Source organism: Triticum urartu, chromosome 5A, assembly GCF_056163025.1.
Source record: "Triticum urartu cultivar PI428250 chromosome 5A, HENAU_Tu73, whole genome shotgun sequence".
Classification (NCBI taxonomy): Eukaryota; Viridiplantae; Streptophyta; class Magnoliopsida; order Poales; family Poaceae; genus Triticum; species Triticum urartu.
The window spans coordinates 434,659,353-434,679,658 of NC_141877.1; the positions used below are offsets into that span (position 1 = coordinate 434,659,353).

The window sequence follows — 20,306 nt, forward strand, 5'->3', positions numbered from 1 at the left end:
GTACTTGGCCTACATGTGTTAGGTTCTACTCCATATATGCAACATGATCTAGTGTACGTCCTAGAGGTGTTCAGTTCAAGTTCATATATGCAAATGCTATTTACTTTTTCTCCGTCAGGTTGCATGACTTGCTTTATCGCGGCTATATTAGTCATGCTTTATCTAATATTTCTGTTAATAAAATCATTTGTTAAATTGCTCATATTTCCAACACCCTACTGTACTAAATTTGTACTCCGCTACGTATTAAAATTGTACTCTCGATATTAGCGTAGGTGTGCTCTCTACGTGAGCGCATTTTGTTCGCTACAGATAGTGTATTTGTGCTATCTGTGTAGTGCATTTTGTGATCCCCGTGTAGTGCAGTTGTGTGCTTTCCGTGTACTCCCGTGAAAACAAATGTTTAATTATGTTTTGATTCCATATTATGACATAAATCACATAGTAATCGAGTGATTTTTGGCCGAGTACTTGCCCTAAAAAAACTTGTGTCTTTTCGTTTGGAAGCAGCAGCTTGCGAGTTTCTTGCCCTGCTGCCCACCCGTCGTCCATTGTTAAAACAGGACCGGTGATTACCGAAGCCTCCCCGCTCCAGTACTTGTGAGTCGTGACCTTGACGAATTAATCAGCAAAGAGCAACATGCCAAAAGCTCCATCATAGCCGTCGTTCGCCATGTATAGCAGATGGCAGCCCGCTCAAGCTACCTGAATTGACCCGACGGCGCAGCCCCAAACAAAAAGAGACACGAGACACAGGGCGCTATGATACGAGACGGTGCATGTCTCATCAGCTCTCAAGGAGAGGCAGCAGCGGCTGTGTGCGCAGCAAGCAAATTCTCCAGCAAGGAAGCGTTGGCTAAGTAGCGAGGCGGTCCAAGCGAACCAGCTAGACAAATGTTTATCCATCTGTATTATCTAGTATAGAAGAAAAGGAAATCAAATGTTTATCCTCCTCCTGTTCCTCGTTCGCTTTCCTTGCCAAGGTGATAGACCGATCGACGACGGCCGGAATAGTTTTTGCACGCACATGAACATTGCTTAGGTATGGCCGTATGGAAATCAGATGGCTTGCACGCTTTGCTTTTGTTATGTGTGCTCGCTATCGGCGAGGGTCTATCCTGGACAAACAGGCTGTCACCGGGCCAGGAGAACTGGAGAAGTGGCACCGACGCGTTGCTGCTGGGCAATCAAAGGCAATCTTCAGTCGCGCGCGTAATTATAACAAGGCACGCTTCAGCGGTGTTATACTCGTTTGCTAGCACGGATGCTGTGGGCGGTTTAATCGTGCGCTCTGGCAATGTCTTGTGCTCAGAACTCATCAGAAGTGTGAAATGTTAGTCTCAATACGGTAAGAGCATCTCCAACAGCCGCGGTAAAAAGCGCGCGCGCGGTAAACCGAGTCTTTTGGACGCGCGGGACTTTTCGGCGCGCTCCAGCGGTGGCAGAAAAATCCCACACGCGGGAACGGTTTGCGCGCGCGGGGGAAAAGGCGGCAGGTCGCGCGCTTTTTTTGCCGCACCGCTTCCGGCGCGCCTATAAAATGCGGCGCGCGCCACACGCCTATTGCACACACTTCTCTTTCTCTTCCGTTGCCACACGCCCCTCCACCGCTTCCTCGGTTGCTTCCGCTGCCACCCGCGCCACCGCTCCAGCGCCCCGCCACCATGCCGCCGCGCCGCCGAGGAGTGTCGGGCTACCGCGGCGTCCGTCAGCGCCCCAACGGCGGGTTCTACTCGGAGATACGGTCCGGCCAACTCCGGCTCGGCCTCGGCACCTTCGAGACGGCGCATGAGGCCGCCCGCGCGTACGACGCGGCGGCGTGGCGCCTAGGCAGGCCGCGCCAGCAGATGAACTTCCACGATGTCCACACGTTGCCGCAAGCGCTGGACGTCGCCCCGCCGCCTCGTCTTCGCACGGCACAAGACCGTGCGGAGCACGTTGAGCGGCAGAACCGCCTCCTCGTCGCCCATGAGGACGAGCGGGTCATGGCGGAGTGGCGCCAACAACACCCGGAGGACGTATCCTACGAGCAAGCCTACTGGGCAAGGCGCCGCGAGGAGGAGACGCAAAGGCGCCGCGCTGAGCGGTTGGACAGGCGTCGGCGGAAGGCCCTGGCGCTATCCCAGTGCGATGTAGTTGAGAATGGTGGTGAGACGATCTTTACATCTGATGATGATCGTTGGGAAGACATGTGGCTCGATACCTCAGATCAGACCAGCGAGGATGGCGACGATGACGATGACGACGATGACTGAGAGTAGGCTGTAGCTGCACTAGTAGTTTTTATCTATGTCCTTGCACTATCTAAATAATTTTTATCTATCTATGCTATGGAACTATGTAAAATATCTATGTATCGTTTTTTCTATCTATGAATTTTATTAAAAAAATGTACGCATTGTTTAGCGCGCGCTGCATTTTAGCGCGGCCGCTGGAGCTACGCGCGCGCGCTCAATTTTGACGCGTCTGCTGGAGCCACCGCTGCCGGCCGCGCCAAACCAGGCGAACGGCGCGCGGCAAATGACTTTTTTGCTTGCGGCGCGTTGCGCGGGTGTTGGAGATGCTCTAATGAAGGAGAACCGGTTCCTCGTTTACTACCGGTCGTTTTCCCGCTTTCATCGAGTTGATCCATGCTAAGGGCATCTCCCATTTGCAAATTTGCTCCTGCATCTGTCGGTTGACAGGGGACCAGTCCGCGGATATTAGTGCGGGAGCCGGTCATCCAACGCTAGCCGCATACGTTTTAAACCCCATTTGAACTAATCAAATGAAATTCATATAAACACGGTGAATTTTATTAAAATTCAAACATAATTTACATAGGAAGATCGATATTTCGACCGTTTAACTAAAAACTAGAAAAAAATTACTAAACCCTATACGTGACGACCATCTCGTAGACGTGGCCACCATGTCCTACCGCACCGTCGCTGCCGTTCGTGCCGTCATCGTCGTCGTGGCTGGAGGGCCGCGGTAGCCTTGTCTGGTGTCTGCTTACCACTCACGGAGGAGCCGGCCCGCCTCCTGTTGTGCGGTCTGGGGGGCGTCGCGGCCACTGCTGACAGTGTGGGGGAACGCAGTAATTTCAAAAAAAATCCTACGTACACGCAAGATCTATCATGGTGATGCACATCAACGAGAGGGGAGAGTGTTGTCCACGTACCCTCGTAGACCGAAAGCGAAAGCGTTATGACAACCTGGTTGATGTAGTCATACGTCTTCACGATCCGACCAGTCCTAGTACCGAAAGTACGGCACCTCCGCGATCTGCACACGTTCAACTCGGTGACGTCCCACGAACTCTTGATCCAGCTGAGTGTCGAGGAAGAGTTTCGTTAGCACGACGACGTGATGACCGTGATGATAAAGTTACCGGCGCAGGGCTTCGCCTAAGCACTACGATGATATGACCGAGGTGGATTATGGTGGAGGGGGCACCACACACGGCTAAAACAATGTCTGTTGTTGTGTTCTGGGGTGCCCCCCTGCCCCCGTATATAAAGGAGCAAGGGGGAGGCCGGCCGGCCCTAGGGGTGCGCCAAGGGAGGATGAATCCTCCTCCTAGTAGGAGTAGGATTCCTCCTTTCCTAGTCCTACTAGGAAGAGGAGGAGAAAAGGGAAAGGAGATGAAGAGGGAGAAGGAAAGGGTGGGGGGGCGCCCCCTTCCCTAGTCCAATTTGAACTCCCTATAGGGAGGGGGCGCGGCTGCCCCTTGTGGGCTGCCTCCCCTCTTCCCTATGACCCATGTAGGCCCATTCTTTCCCCGAGGGGTTCCGGTAACCCTCCGGCACTTCGGTTTTCTCTGGAATCACCCGGAACACTTCCGGTGTCCGAATATAGTCGTCCAATATATCAACCTTTATGTCTCGACCATTTCGAGACTCCTCGTCATGTCCGTGATCATATCCGGGACTCCGAACTACCTTCGGTACATCAAAACACATAAACTCATAATACCGATCATCACCGAACGTTAAGCGTGCGGACCCTACGGGTTCGAGAACTATGTAGACATGACCGAGACTCATCTCTGGTCAATAACCAATAGCGGAACCTGGATGTTCATATTGTGTCGGAGTAATGGACCACGGGTAGCCTCACCCGAGTCCCTGAGCATTTCAAGACATTTGGGCCGGCTGCGCCCAACGAGCGTCAAGGATAAAGCGCCGCCTTCTGGCGGCCGGCTGGCTCAAAGCGGCCGGCTGACAGAGGTCGGCCAAAGTACCAGAAGACGGCCCCAAGACGAGCCGCCTCCCAGCAGGCGACCACCAGAGAGGCCGGCATCTGGCAGGCGACCACCAGACAGCGCTTGACCAGTCGGACCCGAGGGGGCCGGCCTCCGGCAGGCGGCCCACCTTTTCCTCGGGGTCCATGCGCCATCGACCAAAGGAGACACGGTGTGGCTACAGTGATCTCCCACCAGACGGCGGGACTGTAGCCACGCTCCCCCAACCAAGCATGCGTCATTAGCATTACGGCTACAGTAACAAGAAGCCAGCCAGACCCGCAAGCTGGAGAGGCGGCCTGTCGGCTCCGTACCAGACCAGCCGGCAGGGCCCACCAGGCGGCGGGCCCCAGCCGCCGATGGAGGAGCCAGCGATAGAAGACACTGACAATCGGGTCCTACACCCCGCAAGATTACCATTGTACTCATGGGGGGTAGGTCTATATAAACCCCCAGGGCACCCATGCAATGGTTTCCCAACACTGTTAGATCTAGACGCACATAGAGAGAGGAGAAAGCTGGCCCTGCCTTCTTCCACCTCTCGCATACAGCTCGAGGAGCACCATTGTACTTACTAGTGCCTTAGTGATCATGCGGAGACCCCACAGAGCAGGACTAGGGGTATTATCTCCTAGGAGAGCTCTGAACCTGGGTAAGACTCACCGGCGTGCATGTCTTCGTCTCATCCCATTTCCTGGCACCCGCGACGTCTTACTAGCCCCCATCATGATTAGCCATCCTTTGGCATATGTCGTAACAAACCCGCGACATTTGGCGCCCACCGTGGGGTTAGGTGCACCGTCGCCCAGAGATCTGTTTTGGACGGGAACCCTCTTCCTCCCTGCCGAGCGCAGCCAGCTAGGCATGCCGGATGGCGTTTGTGCCAACGCGTTGCATAGCGCAGAGGTCGCCTGCGAAGCGAGCTGCCTCGCCGACCTTGTTGGCGAGATCCTCCTCTCCGACGAGCCTGCATCCGACGCGGGCAACGACAGCCTCGAGAGCCGTCTCGTCAACCTCCTCGACCAGCTTCACGTCGCCAACGAGCCGGCCGCCGACTTGGAGTCGGTTGGCTCCGCCGACCCGATGCTTGTTGACTCCGACACAGCGTCGCTCGACGCATTCCCTACCAACGTGGTGATTGTTGATGATCCTCTCCCTCGCGCTGACAGCTGCGGCAGCACCGTCACGGAGGTGCTCGTCATCAGCCATGATGGAGTTTCCGGTGACGGTACCCGGGACCCGCTCCAGGCAACGCTGCAAGACCTGTCTGCACCCATCGCAGACGACGCCGATGCCGAGACGCTGGAAGCCCGCCGCGTCCATCTTGTCGAGAGCACCAAGAAGCTAGCTAGCATGAGACGCCTTTTGGAGGCTTATCGGCGCGAGATGGACCGCGCTGTTGGCGGCACGCCGGCTCCTGGCGGGCCCAGCCACGTCAGTACGGTCCGGCAGCGCGGCGCGGCCATTGCCAGCATGTTCGGGGCCGATCGCCCTGTCTACGCCACGCCTATGGAAAACATACGAGCCGCCCAAGCGGCAGGAGATGAGCTGGACAACCTCAAAGGCGACGAGTGTCGCCACATGAGGAACGCGTCCAGCGACTCATCGATGCGGCTGCCGAGCAGCAAGAAGCCGGCTGCCGCGTTGAGGACCCTAACCGGCGGAACAATGACCCACCTCCGGCCACCCTGCCAGGAGCATGATGCGACGTCCCGGGCGCCGACTGATGGCAATCGCGGACGACAAGACAAGGAGCCGGCTGCCAGCCACAGCCGGACGCACATCACCATCGAGCGCGACCAAGACAGTTGCCCTCGCGCGGTTGAACGACCAGGCGGCTACCGGCCTCCTCAGCGCAGAGAAAGGTGCGTGTCTCCGCCGCGTGTCGATCACCCGAGTCTTGGAGGCCGGCTTGGCCCCCGAGAAGGAATCGGAGAGAATGATGCCCGCCACCAGATCGATCGCCTCAACCGATCCCTGGCGCTAGAAGAAGAAGACGCGTTGGGCCCGCCTTGCTTTGGCCCTGATGTCTACTACACAACCTTCTTCTTGTAGACGTTGTTGGGCCTCCAAGTGCAGAGGTTTGTAGGACAGTAGCAAATTTCCCTCAAGTGGATGACCCAAGGTTTATCAATCCGTGGGAGCCGTAGGATGAAGATGGTCTCTCAAGCAACCCTGCAACCAAATAACAAAGAGTCTCTTGTGTCCCCAACACACCCAATACAATGGTAAATTGTATAGGTGCACTAGTTCGGCGAAAAGATGGTGATACAAGTGCAATATGGATACTAGATATGGGTATTCATAATCTGAAAATATAAAAAAGCAAGGTAACTAATGATAAAAGTGAGCACAAACGGTATTGCAATGCTAGGAAATAAGGCCTAGGATTCATACTTGCACTAGTGCAAGTTCTCTCAACAATAATAACATAATTGGATCACATAACTATCCCTCAACATGCAACAAAGAGTCACTCCAAAGTCACTAATAGCGGAGAACAAACAAAGAGATTATGGTAGGGTACGAAACCACCACAAACAGCCCTAGAGTTCGTAGTAAAATAACACCTTAAGATACAAATCAATCAAAACCCTAATGTCACCTAGATACTCCAATGTCACCTCAAGCATCCGCGGGTATGATTATGCGATATGCATCACACAATCTCAGATTCATCTATTCAACCAACACAAAGAACTTCAAAGAGTGCCCCAAAGTTCCTACCGGAGAGTCAAGACAAAAACGTGTGCCAACCCCTATGCATAGGTTCATGGGCGGAACCCGCAAGTTGATCACCAAAACATACATCAAGTGGATCAATAGAATACCCCATTGTCACCACGGGTATCCCACGCAAGACATACATCAAGTGTTCTCAAATCCTTAAAGACTCAATCCGATAAGATAACTTCAAAGGGAAAACTCAATCCATTACAAGAGAGTAGAGGGGGATAAACATCATAAGATCCAACTATAATAGCAAAGCTCGTGATACATCAAGATTGTATCACCTCAAGAACACGAGAGAGAGAGAGAGAGAGATCAAACACATAGCTACTGGTACATACCCTCAGCCCCGAGGGAGAACTACTCCCTCCTCGTCATGGAGAGCACCGGGATGATGAAGATGGCCACCGGAGAGGGATTCCCCCTCCGGCAAGGTGCCGGAACGGGTCTAGATTGGCTTTCGGTGGCTACGGAGGCTTCTGGCGACGGAACTCCCGATCTATTGTGATCTCCAAAGTTTTTAGGGTATATGGGTATATATGGGAGGAAGAAGTACGTTGGTGGACCTTCAGGCTGTCCACGAGGTAGGGGGGCGTGCCCAGGGGGTGGGCGCACCCCCCACCCTCGTGGGCAGCCCGGGACTCTCCTGGTCCAACTCTGATACTCCGGGGCTTCTTATGGCCCAAAAATAAGTTCCGTGAACTTTCAGGTCAATTGGACTCCGTTTGATTTTCCTTTTCTACGATACTCTAAAACAAGGAAAAAATAGAAACTGGCACTGGCACTGGGCTCTAGGTTAATAGATTAGTCCCAAAAATCATATAAAATAGCATATAAATGCACATAAAACATCCAAGGTTGATAATATAATAGCATGGAACAATCAAAAATTATAGATACGTTGGAGACATATCAGCATCCCCAAGCTTAATTCCTGCTCATCCTCGAATAGGTAAATGATAAAACAGAATTTTTGATGTGGAATGCTACCTAACATATGTATCCATGTAGTTCTCTTTATTGTGGCAAGAATATTCAGATCCATAAGATTCAAGACAAAATTTTAATATTGACATAAAAATAATAATGCTTCAAGCATACTAACCAAGTAATCATGTCTTCTCAAAATAACATGGCCAAAGAAAGCTATCCCTACAAAATCATATAGTCTGGCTATGCTCTATCTTCACCACACAAAATATTTAAATCATGCACAACCCCGATGACAAGCCAAGCAATTGTTTCATACTTTTGATGTTCTCAAACTTTTTCAATCTTCACGCAATACATGAGCGTGAGCCATGGACATAGCACTAAAGGTGGAATAGAATGGTGGTTGTGGAGAAGACAAAAAGGAGAAGATAGTCTCACATCAACTAGGCGTATCAACGGGCTATGGAGATGCCCATCAATAGATATCAATGTGAGTGAGTAGGGATTGCCATGCAACGGATGCACTAGAGCTATAAGTGTATGAAAGCTCAAAAAGAAACTAAGTGGGTGTGCATCCAACTTGCTTGCTCACGAAGACCTAGGGCATTTTGAGGAAGCCCATCATTGGAATATGCAGGCCAAGTTCTATAATGAAAGATTCCCACTAGTATATGAAAGCGACAACATAGGAGACTCTCTATCATAAAGATTATGGTGCTACTTTGAGGCACAAGTGTGGTAAAAGGATAGTAGCATTGTCCCTTCTCTCTTTTTCTCTCCTTTTTTTATTTTTTTTATTTGGGCCTTCTCTTTTTTTATGGCCTCTTTTTTTGGGGGGCTTCTTTGGCCTCCCCTTTTTTTGTCTGGAGTCTTATCCCGACTTGTGGGGGAATCATAGTCTCCATCATCCTTTCCTCACTGGGACAATGCTCTAATAATGATGATCATCACACTTATATTTTCTTACAACTCAAGAATTTCAAGTCGATACTTAGGACAAGATATGACTCTATATGAATGCCTCCGGCGGTGTATCGGGATGTGCAATGACTCAAGAGTGACATGTATGGAATAATTATGAACGGTGGCTTTGCAAGAAATACGATGTCAACTACATGATCATGCAAAGCAATATGACAATGATGAAGCGTGTCATAATAACGGAACGGTGGGAAGTTGCATGGAAATATATCTCGGAATGGCTATGGAAATGCCATAATAGGTTGGTATGGTGGTTATTTTTAGGAAGACATATGGTGGGTTTATGGTACTGGCGAAAGTTGCGCGGTACTAGAGAGCCTAGCAATGGTGGAAGGGTGAGACTGCGTATAATCCATGGAACATTAGTCATAAAGAACACACATACTTATTGCAAAAATCTATTATTTATCTAAAAATTACTACGCGCATGCTCCTAGGGGTATAGATTGGTAGGAAAAGACCATCGCTCGTCCCCGACCGCCACTCATAAGGAATACTATCAATAAATAAATCATGCTCCGACTTCATCACATAACGGTTCACCATACGTGCATGCTACGGGAATCACAAACTTTAACCCAAGTATCTCTCAAATTCACAAATACTAACTAGCATGACTCTAATATTACCATCCTCATATCTCAAAACAATCATCAAGTATCAAACTTCTCATAGTATTCAATGCACTTTATATGAAATTTTTTATTATATCCCTCTTGGATGCCCATCATATTAGGACTAGTTTCATAACCAAAGCAAACTACCATGCTATTCTAAAGACTCTCAAAATGATATAAGTGAAGCATGAGAGTTCATTAATTTCTATAAAATAAAACCATCACCGTGCTCTAAAAAGATATAAGTGAAGCACTAGAGCAACAACAAGCTACTCCGAAAGATATAAGTGACGATCAATGAGTAGTCAAATAATTATGCAACTATATGAAGACTCTCTAACATTTAAGAATTTCAGATCTTGGTATTTTATTCAAGCAGCAAGCAAAACTAAATAAAATAAAATGACGCTCCAAGCAAAACACATATCATGTGGTAAATAAAAATATAGCTCCAAGTAAAGTTACCGATGAACGAAGACGAAACAGGGGATGCCAGCCGGGGCATCCCCAAGCTTAGGCTCTTGGTTATCCTTGAATATTACCTTGGGGTGCCTTAGGCATCCCCAATCTTAGGCTCTTGCCACTCCTTATTCCATAGTCCATCGAATCTTTACCCAAAACTTGAAAACTTCACAACACAAAACTTAACAGAAAACGCGTAAGCTCCGTTAGTATAAGAAAGCAAATCACCATCATAAGGTACTGTAATGAGCTCATTATTTATTTATCTTGGTGTAATATCTACTGTGTTCCAATTTCTCTATGGTTCATACCCTCCGATACTACTCATAGATTCATCAAAATAAGCAAACAACACATAGAAAACAGAATCTATCAAAAACAGAACAGTCTGTAGTAATATGTATCAAACGTATACTTATGGAACCCCAAAAATTTTAAAATAAATTGATGGACCTGAGGAATTTATCTATTAATCATCTGCAAAAATAATCAACTAAATAGCACTCTCCAGTAAAAGGTTGTAGTTAATCTCGTGAGCGCTAAAGTTTCTATTTTTTACAGCAAGATCACAAAGACTTTCCCCAAGTCTTCCCAAAGGTTCTACTTTGCAGAAACACTAATTAAAAACATAAAACCACATCTAAACAGATGCTAGATGGATTATTTATTACTAAACAGGAACAAAAAGCAACGAACAAAAATAAAATTGGGTTGCCTCCCAACAAGCGCTATCGTTTAACGCCCCTTGCTAGGCATGATGATTTCAATGATGCTCACATAAAAGATAAGAATTGAAACATAAAGAGAGCATCATGAAGAATATGACTAGCACATTTAAGTCTAATCCACTTCCTATGCATTGTGATTTTGTGAGCAAACAACTTATGGGAACAATAATAAACTAGCATAGGAAGGCAAAACAAGCATAACTTCAAAATTTTCAACACATAGAGAGGAAACTTGATATTATTGCAATTACTACAAGCATATGTTCCTCCCTCATAATAATTTTCAGTAGCATCATGAATAAATTCAACAATATAACTATCAAATAAATCATTCTTTTCATGATCTACAAGCATAGAAATTTTATTACTCTCCACAGAAGCAAAATTCTTCTCATTCGGGATAGTGGGAGAATCATAAGAGACTCGAATACTATAAATGGTTTCCACATTAAAAGAGTAATGTTCAGAAAAAGGGTAATCATAATCATGACAAGTTTTATAAATATAATCATCACTACTTTTTATAGCATATGTATCATCACAATAATTACCATAAGTAGCAACTTTGTTCTCATCATAATCGATTGAAACCTCTTCCAAGATAGTGGAATCATCACTAAATAAAGTCATGACCTCTCCAAATACACTTTCATAATTATCATAATAAGATTAAACATCCTCCAAAATAGTGGGATCATTACTTCCTAAAGTTGACACTCTTCCAAACCCAATTTCATCAATATAATCATCATAAGTAGGAGGCATGCTATCATCATTATAAATTTGCATATCAAAACTTGGAAGACTAAAAATATCATCTTCATTAAACGTAGCATCCCCAAGCTTGGGACAAACATTAATTGCAGCAAATATATTCTCAAAAACATCATCTTCATCAAACATAGCATCCCCAAGCTTGGGCCTTTTCATATCATAAGCATAATCACTCTCATCATTAATAGTATAGATAGCAACAATAGTATAGCAATTATCATATTCTTCCAAGAAAGTGCCAAAAAGATTTTCAAGATCATAAGAAGTATCATTATCTTCCACAATTATATTTTCATGAGGCACAACAGTAATAGGAGCAGCATTATTTGGGAGAGATATCTTTTTACCTCTCTTCCTTTTTCTTTTCTTCTTCTTCACCACATCATGTGTGGGTTCAATCATCTTTTTGGAGCTCCTTGGTTGAATAGGAGGCTCCTCCTCGTTACCTGATTCATCATAAGAAATAATAGGAGGGTATTGGGATGTCTCTTCCCTTTCATTAGTATTCTCTTCATCTTTTATTTGTTTTCTTTTCTTTATGTAGTTGGCAATATAAGTATTTTCAATAAAATTAACCGCACAATACATATAAATTTCCTCTAGATCAAAGCCAAGAAGTTTATCACGGGAAAATACTGGAAGATAGTTAGTTATACGTTTCATTTCTTCGTAAACCATAAGCAAACTAAGTTCATTATGATGTGCAAGAGAAATCAAGTCATCACAATTTTTGGAAATGATTAGATCATGAAACAATTTGCATCGGATGGTTAAATGACCACGTTCATTGCAAAGTTCACAAGTACGGCCAAGAAAATTTAAATTTTAAGCACAAACATCTAGCCTTTCTTACAACCATTTAGTTTCTAAATGCTTATGCCTCTTGCAATATCTATCTTCCCTATTTGGTGTGTACTTGCAAACCCAATGCACTCCACAAAAATTGACATATTTATAGGAGACATTTTCATCATAACTAGTGCAATCATCATTAGTACTATGAATATTCAAGGATTTCATACTAAGAACATTGCAATCATGCTCATTATTCAAAGATTTAGTGTCAAACATTTTAATGCATTCTTCTTCTAACATTTTGGCACAATTTTCCTTTCCATCATACTCACGGAAGATATTAAAAAGATGAAGCGTATGAGGCAAACTTAATTCCATTTTTTTGTAGTTTTCTTTTATAAACTAAACTAGTGATAAAACAAGAAACTAAAAGACTTGATTGCAAGATCTAAAGATATACCTTCAAGCACTAACCTCCCCGACAATGGCGCCAGAAAAGAGCTTGATGTCTACTACACAACCTTCTTCTTGTAGAGGTTGTTGGGCTTCCAAGTGCAGAGGTTTGTAGGACAGTAGCAAATTTCCCTCAAGTGGATGACCTAAGGTTTATCAATCTATGGGAGGCGTAGGATGAAGATGGTCTCTCTCAAGCAACCCTGCAACCAAATAACAAAGAGTCGCTTGTGCACCCAACACACCCAATACAATGGTAAATTGTATAGGTGCACTAGTTCGGCGAAGAGATGATGATACAAGTGCAATATGGATAGTAGATATGGGTATTTGTAATCTGAAAATATAAAAACAGCAAGGTAACTAATGATAAAAGTGAGCACAAACGGTATTGCAATGCTAGGAAATAAGGCCTAGGATTCATACTTTCACTAGTGCAAGTTCTCTCAATAATAATAACATAATTGGATCACATAACTATCCCTCAACATGCAACAAAGAGTCACTTCAAAGTCACTAATAGCGGAGAACAAACAAAGAGATTATGGTAGGGTACGAAACCACCTCAAACTTATTATTTCCGATCAATCTATTGGGCTATTCCTATAAGTGTCACAAACAGCCCTAGAGTTCATAGTAAAATAACACCTTAAGATACAAATCAGGCAAAACCCTAATGTCACCTAGATACTCCAATGTCACCTCAAGTATCAAAGGGTATGATTATACGATATGCATCACACAATCTCGGATTCATCTATTCAACCAACACAAAGAACTTCAAAGAGTGCCCCAAAGTTCCTAACGGATAGTCAAGACGAAAACGTGTGCCAACCCCTATGCATAGGTTCATGGGCGGAACCTGCAAGTTGATCACCAAAACATACATCAAGTGGATCAATAGAATACCCCATTGTCACCACGGGTATCCCACGCAAGACATACATCAAGTGTTCTCAAATCCTTAAAGACTCAATCCGATAAGATAACTTTGAAGGGAAAACTCAATCCATTACAAGAGAGTAGAGGGGAGAAACATCATAAGATCCAACTATAATAGCAAAGCTCGCGATACATCAAGATCGTATCACCTCAAGAACACGAGAGAGAGAGAGAGACAGAGAGAGAGAGATAAAACACATAGCTACTGGTACATACCCTCAGCCCCGAGGGAGAACTACTCCCTCCTCGTCATGGAGAGCACCGGGATGATGAAGATGGCCACCGGAGAGGGATTCCCCCTCCGACAAGGTGCCGGAACGGGTATAGATTGGATTTCAGTGGCTACGGAGGCTTTTGGCGGTGGAACTCCCGATCTATTGTGTTCTCCGAAGTTTTTAGGGTATATGGGTATATATGGGAGGAAGAAGTATGTCCGTGGACCTCCGGGATGTCCACGAGGCAGGGGGCGCGCTCAGGGGGGTGGGCGCGCCCCCCACCGTCGTGGGCAGCCCGGGACACTCCTTGTCCAACTCCGATACTCCGTGGGCTTCTTCTGGTCCAAAAATAAGTTCCGTGAAGTTTCAGGTCAGTTGGACTCTGTTTGATTTTCCTTTTCTGCGATACTCTGAAACAAGGAAAAAGCAGAAACTCGCACTGGGCTAAAGGTTAATAGGTTAGTCCCCAAAATCATATAAAATAGTATATAAATGCATATAAAACATCCAAGGTTGATAATATAATAGCATGGAACAATCAAAAATTATAGATACATTGGAGACGTATCAGGCCCCCGCATCATAGATGAGCCCTTCCCCAAAGGGTTCACGCTCCCAAGAGATACGCCCAAGTATACCGGCTCCGTGAAGACAGAGGACTGGCCGGTTGACTACTCCACAGCCGTCAGCATAGCAAACGGCAACAAGCGCGTTGCCGTGAAGTATGTTCCACTCATGCTCCAGGGCACCGCCCGGACATGGCTGAACAGCCTGAAGCCCCGCAGCATCAACAACTGGGTGGATTTCACTGAGGCCTTCGTCCGCAACTTCACCAGCACGTACAAGCGGCCGCCCAAGCCTCGCCAGCTCTCCTTGTGCATCCAAGGCCCCAACGAATTGACTCGCGACTACCTCACGCGTTGGGCCGAGCTGCGCAACTCTTGCGAGGGCATGCACGAGGTGCAGGCCAATGAGTACTTCATGGACGGGTGCCGAGAAGGCACTGGGCTCAAACATCGGCTCCTCTGCGACGAGCCGACGACCCTCGACGAGGTGCTAATCATAGTGGACAAGTACGCCACAGGCGATTCCTCCATGAAGACGGGGATTCAGGTTGATGCATCTGGCAAGGTGGCCTCTCAAGCTCCTCGTACCCCAGCTGGCGACACCAGTCGGCGACAGCAGCAAAGTGACAACAAGCGGAAAGCCCCAATGCTGGTTTCCACCAGCCGGTAGGTGGCAGCAGTCGAAGACCGGCAGCCGGAAAGACAACCTCCTCCCAAGAGCCAGAAGGGCGGCAAGCCCAACTGGTTACCCTCCTTCTCCTATGAGCAGACTCTCGATGCTCCCTGCAAGTTCCACAGCGGCGCGAAGCTGTCCAACCACACCACCCGGAAGTGTCATTGGCTCACACGAATCTCCAAGGGCGAAGGGATGCAACCACCGCTTCCTGCTGGTCAACTGCCTCCGCCTCTTCAGCAGCCGGTGGCCCATCCTGCAGTCGACACCGTTCAAGATCAATTACCTGAAGAACATGGAGCATATGTTGTTTTCACCAGTATGGACGATGACAGGAACGGCCGGCGTCGACAGTCTCGTGAGGTGAATGCTGCAGCCATTGAAGCCCAGAGTACATGCACTGATCAGAGAGGCCAGTCAGTTGGAGCCGGGCTGATCACCCGGAGGTGATGCCTTCTCCGGGTTCTTACACTTTGGTGTTGGAGGACACCTTCGCCACGGAGAGGCGAGCTGCTCGTTTCTCCCGAATCTTGATAGATGGCGGCAGCAGCATCAACATCATGTACTGTGATACCATGGAGAAGTTGAAGATCAAACCCAAGCATCTCCTGCCCAGTCGGACTGTCTTCCACGACATAGTTCCTGGCCTTTCTCACTCACCAATCGGCAAGATCCAGATAGATGTCCTCTTCGGGGATAACGATCATTTCTGCCGAGAGCCCATCTAGTTTGAGGTGGTCAACTTGGAAAGCCCGTATCATGCACTACTTGGCCGACCTGCTTTAGCCAAGTTCACGGCGGTGCCACATTATGCATACCTCAAGATGAAGATGCCAAGCACCAAGGAAGTCATCACTATCTCCGGAGATTATCAGAAGTCGTCCGACTGTGCGGCTGATACGTATCCAACATATCTATAATTTTTGATTGTTCCATGCTATTATATTATCAACCATGGATGTTTTATATGCATTTATATGCTATTATATATGATTTATGGCACTAACCTATTAACCTAGAGCCCAGTGCCAGTTTCTGTTTTTTCTTTGTTTTAGAGTATTGCAGAAAAGGAAAATCAAACGGAGTCCAATTGACCTGAAACTTCACGGAACTTATTTTTGGACCAGAAGAAGCCCACGGAGTATCGGAGATGGACCTGGAGAGTCTCGGGATGCCCACGAGGGTGGAGGGCGCGCCCACCACCCTGGGCGCGCCCCTGCCTCGTGGACAGCCCGGAGGTCCACCACTGTACTTCTTCAAACTATATATATCCATATACCCTAAAAACTTCGGGGAGCAAGCCTCCATAGCCACCGAAAGCCAATCTAGACCCGTTCCGGCACCCCACCGAAGGGGGAATACCTCTCCGGTGGCCATCTTCATCATCCCGGCGCTCTCCATGATGAGGAGGGAGTAGTTCTCCCTCGGGGCTGAGGGTATGTACCCGTAGCTATGTGTTTGATCTCTCTCTCTCTCTCTCTCGTGTTCTTGAGGTGGCACTATCTTGATGTATCGTGAGCTTTGCTATTATAGTTGGATCTTATGATGTTTCTCCCCCTCTACTCTCTTGTAATGGATTGAGTTTCCCCTTTGAAGTTATCTTATCGGATTGAGTCTTTAAAGATTTGAGAACACTTGATGTATGTCTTGCCGTGCATATCTGTGGTGACAATGGGATATCACGTGATTCACTTGATGTATGTTTTGGTGATCAACTTGCGGGTTCCGCCCATGAACCTATGCATAGGGGTTGGCACACGTTTTCGTTGTGATTCTTTGGTAGAAACTTTGGGGCACTCTTTTAGGTTCTATGTGTTGGTTGAATAGATGAATCTGAGATTGTGTGATGCATATCGTATAATCATACCCACGGATACTTGAGGTGACATTGGAGTATCTAGGTGACATTAGGGTTTTGGTTGATTTGTGTCTTAAGGTGTTATTCTAGTACGAACTCTAGGGCTGTTTGTGACACTTATAGGAATAGCCCAACTGATTGATTGGAAAGAATAACTTTGAGCTGGTTTCGTACCCTACCATAATCTCTTCATTTGTTCTCTGCTATTAGTGACTTTGGAGTGACTCTTTGTTGCATGTTGAGGGATAGTTATATGATCCAATTATGTTATTATTGTTGAGAGAACTTGCACTAGTGAAAGTATGAACCCTAGGCCTTATTTCCTAGCATTGCAATACCGGTTACGCTCACTTTTATCATTAGTTACCTTGCTGTTTTTATAATTTCAGATTACAAAAACCTTTATCCACAATCCATATTGCACTTGTATCACCTTCTCTTCGCCGAACTAGTGCACCTATACAATTTACCATTGTATTGGGTGTGTTGGGGACACAAGAGACTCTTTGTTATTTGGTTGCAGGGTTGCTTGAGAGAGACAATCTTCATCCTACGCCTCCCACGGATTGATAAACCTTAGGTCATCCACTTGAGGGAAATTTGCTACTGTCCTACAAACCTCTGCACTTGGAGGCCCAACAACGTCTACAAGAAGAAGGTTGTGTAGTAGACATCAAGATCTTTTCTGGCGCCGTTGCCGGGGAGGTGAGTGCTTGAAGGTATATCTTTAGATCTTGCAATCAAATATTTTTGTTTCTTGTTTAGCACTAGTTTAGTTTATAAAAGAAAACTATAAAAAAATGGAATTGAGTTTGCCTCATACGCTTCATCTTTTTAATATCTTTTGTGAGTATGATGGAAACGAAAATTGTGCTCAAGTGCTAGAAGAAGAATGCATTAGAATGTTTGGCACTAAATTTTTGAATGATGAGCATGATTGCAATGTTGGTAGTATGAAATCCTTGAATATCTATGATGCTAATGATATGCAAAGCCACAAACTTGGGGAAGCTATGTTTGATGAAGATGATATTTTTTGTCCCCCAAGTTTTGATGAGCAAATTTATTATGATGAAAGCATGCCTCCTATCTATGATGATTATTGTGATGACACGTATGCTTTAAAGAATAATGATAACAATGAAACTTTTCATCTTGATTTCAATTTTCAATCCCATGATAGTTACTTTGTTGAGTTTGCTCCCACTACTATTCAAGAGAAGAAATTTGCTTAGGTGGAGAGTAATAAAAGTTATATGCTTGTAGATAATGAAAAGAATGCTTTGTGTGATAGTTATATTGTTGAATTCATTTATGATGCTACTAAAAATTATTATGAGGGAGGAATATATGCTTGTAGGAATTGCAATAATACCAAGTTCCCTCTCTATGTGCTTAAAATCTTGAAGTTATGCTCTTTTTGCCTTCCAATGCTAGTTGGTTATTGTTCCCATAAGTTATTTTCTCACAAAATCCCTATGCATAGGAAGTGGGTTAGAATTAAATGTGCTAGTCATATTCTTCATGATGCTCTCTTTATGTTTCAATCCTTATCTTTTATGTGAGCATCATTGAAATCATCATGCCTAGCTAGGGGCGTTAAACGATAGCGCTTGTTGGGAGGCAACCCAATTTTATTTCTTGTTCCTTGATTTTTGCTCCTGTTTATTAATAAATAATTCACCTAGCCTCTGTTTAGATGTGGTTTTATGTTTTAATTAGTGTTTGTGTCAAGTAGAACCTTTGGGAAGACTTGGGTGAAGTCTTTATGATCATGCTGTAAAAACAGAAAGTTTAGCGCTCACCAGAATTGCTGCCATTTTTTATTGGAGAGTGATATTTAGTTAATTCTTTTTCCAGATGATTAATAGAGAAATTCCTCAGGACCACAATTTATTTGAGAATTTTATGAGTTCCATAAGTGGTCGAAACCTGCAGATTACTACAGACTGTTTTGTTTTTGACAGATTCTGTTTTCATCGTGTTGTTTGCTTATTTTGATGAATCTATGAGTAGTATCGGAGGGTATGAACCTTAGAGAAGTTGTAATACAGTATATATTACACCAATATGAATTTAGAATGAGTTCATTACAGTACCTTATTATGGTGATTTGCTTTCTTATACTAACGGAGCTTACGAGTTTTCTGTTAAGTTTTGTGTTGTGAAGTTTTCAAGTTTTGGGTAAAGATTCGATGGACTATGGAGTAAGGAGTGGAAAGAGCCTAATATTGGGGATTCCCAAGGCACCCCCAAGGTAATATTCAAGGACAACCAAGAGCCTAAGCTTGGGGATGCCCCGGAAGGCATCCCCTCTTTCGTCTTTGTTCATCGGTAACTTTACTTGGAGCTATATTTTTATTCACCACATGATATGTGTTTTGCTTGGAGCGTCAGTTTATTTTGTTAGTATTTTCTTGCTGTTATTTATAACAATGTTTTTCATCTTTTATTTCAATAAAAGTGTCATTGATAGCCTTTACTATGCCTATTTTACAAGTCCTCATGTTGCTGTTTGAAAACAGAAAGTTTACCGCTGTTGCTATAATTCCCTAGAAAAGTCAGAATATGATAAAATATTGAAACCTTTTGCATATTAAGCTATGATAAATTTAATACAGTGGGAATTTTCTTCAATAATTTTTGGATTTAGGGAAGTATGGATCTTGCTGCACTCTTTATAGACGGTCCTGTTTAGGCAGATTGCTGTTATGTTTGCATATGTTTGCTTCTTTAATGATTCTATTTGAGGATATGACTATTAAATATGCAGAGGCATTTAGTATGCAATGTTTAACAATAATTTTAGTGATTTGCTACAGTAGAGTATGATAAGTTTTTGCAATGGTTTATACTAACTTATCTCACGAGTCCTTGTTGAGTTTTGTGTGGATGAAGCTTTTGAGATTTAGGGAGACCGTGATATGAGAGGAATTAAGGAGACACAAAAGCTCAAGCTTGGGGATGCCCAAGGAATCCCAATATAATATTTCAAGAATTCTCAAGCGTCTAAGCTTGGGGATGCCCCGGTTGGCATCCCACCTTTCTTCTTCAACAACTATCGGTTAGTTTCGATTGATCCTAAGTTTTTGCTTCTTCACATGATGTTTGCCATTCTTAGAATGCCATTTTATTCAGTTGTGCTTTCTGTTTGAATAAAATACGAAGATATGAAATTCTTAAATGTTAGAGAGTCTTCATATAGTTGAATAATTATTAGACTACTCATTGATCTTCACTTATATCTTTCAGAGTAGTTTTTCGTTTGCTCTAGTGCTTCACTTATATCCTTTTAGAGCACGACGGTGGTTTTATTTTATAGAAATAGATGAACTCTCATGCTTCACTTATATT

The 20,306-nt window shown here is 45.1% G+C and overlaps 1 protein-coding gene across 1 annotated transcript; it reads left to right on the top strand.

The window, feature by feature from the left end:
• The first annotated feature begins 1,601 nt into the window (after window positions 1-1,601).
• On the top strand, window positions 1,602-2,323 carry LOC147971781 (uncharacterized). Its single transcript, XM_087522850.1, has one exon. The coding sequence runs from the start codon at window positions 1,665-1,667 to the stop codon at window positions 2,253-2,255; it is 591 nt and encodes a 196-aa protein (XP_087378976.1). The 5' UTR covers window positions 1,602-1,664; the 3' UTR covers window positions 2,256-2,323.
• Window positions 2,324-20,306: the final 17,983 nt, after the last annotated feature.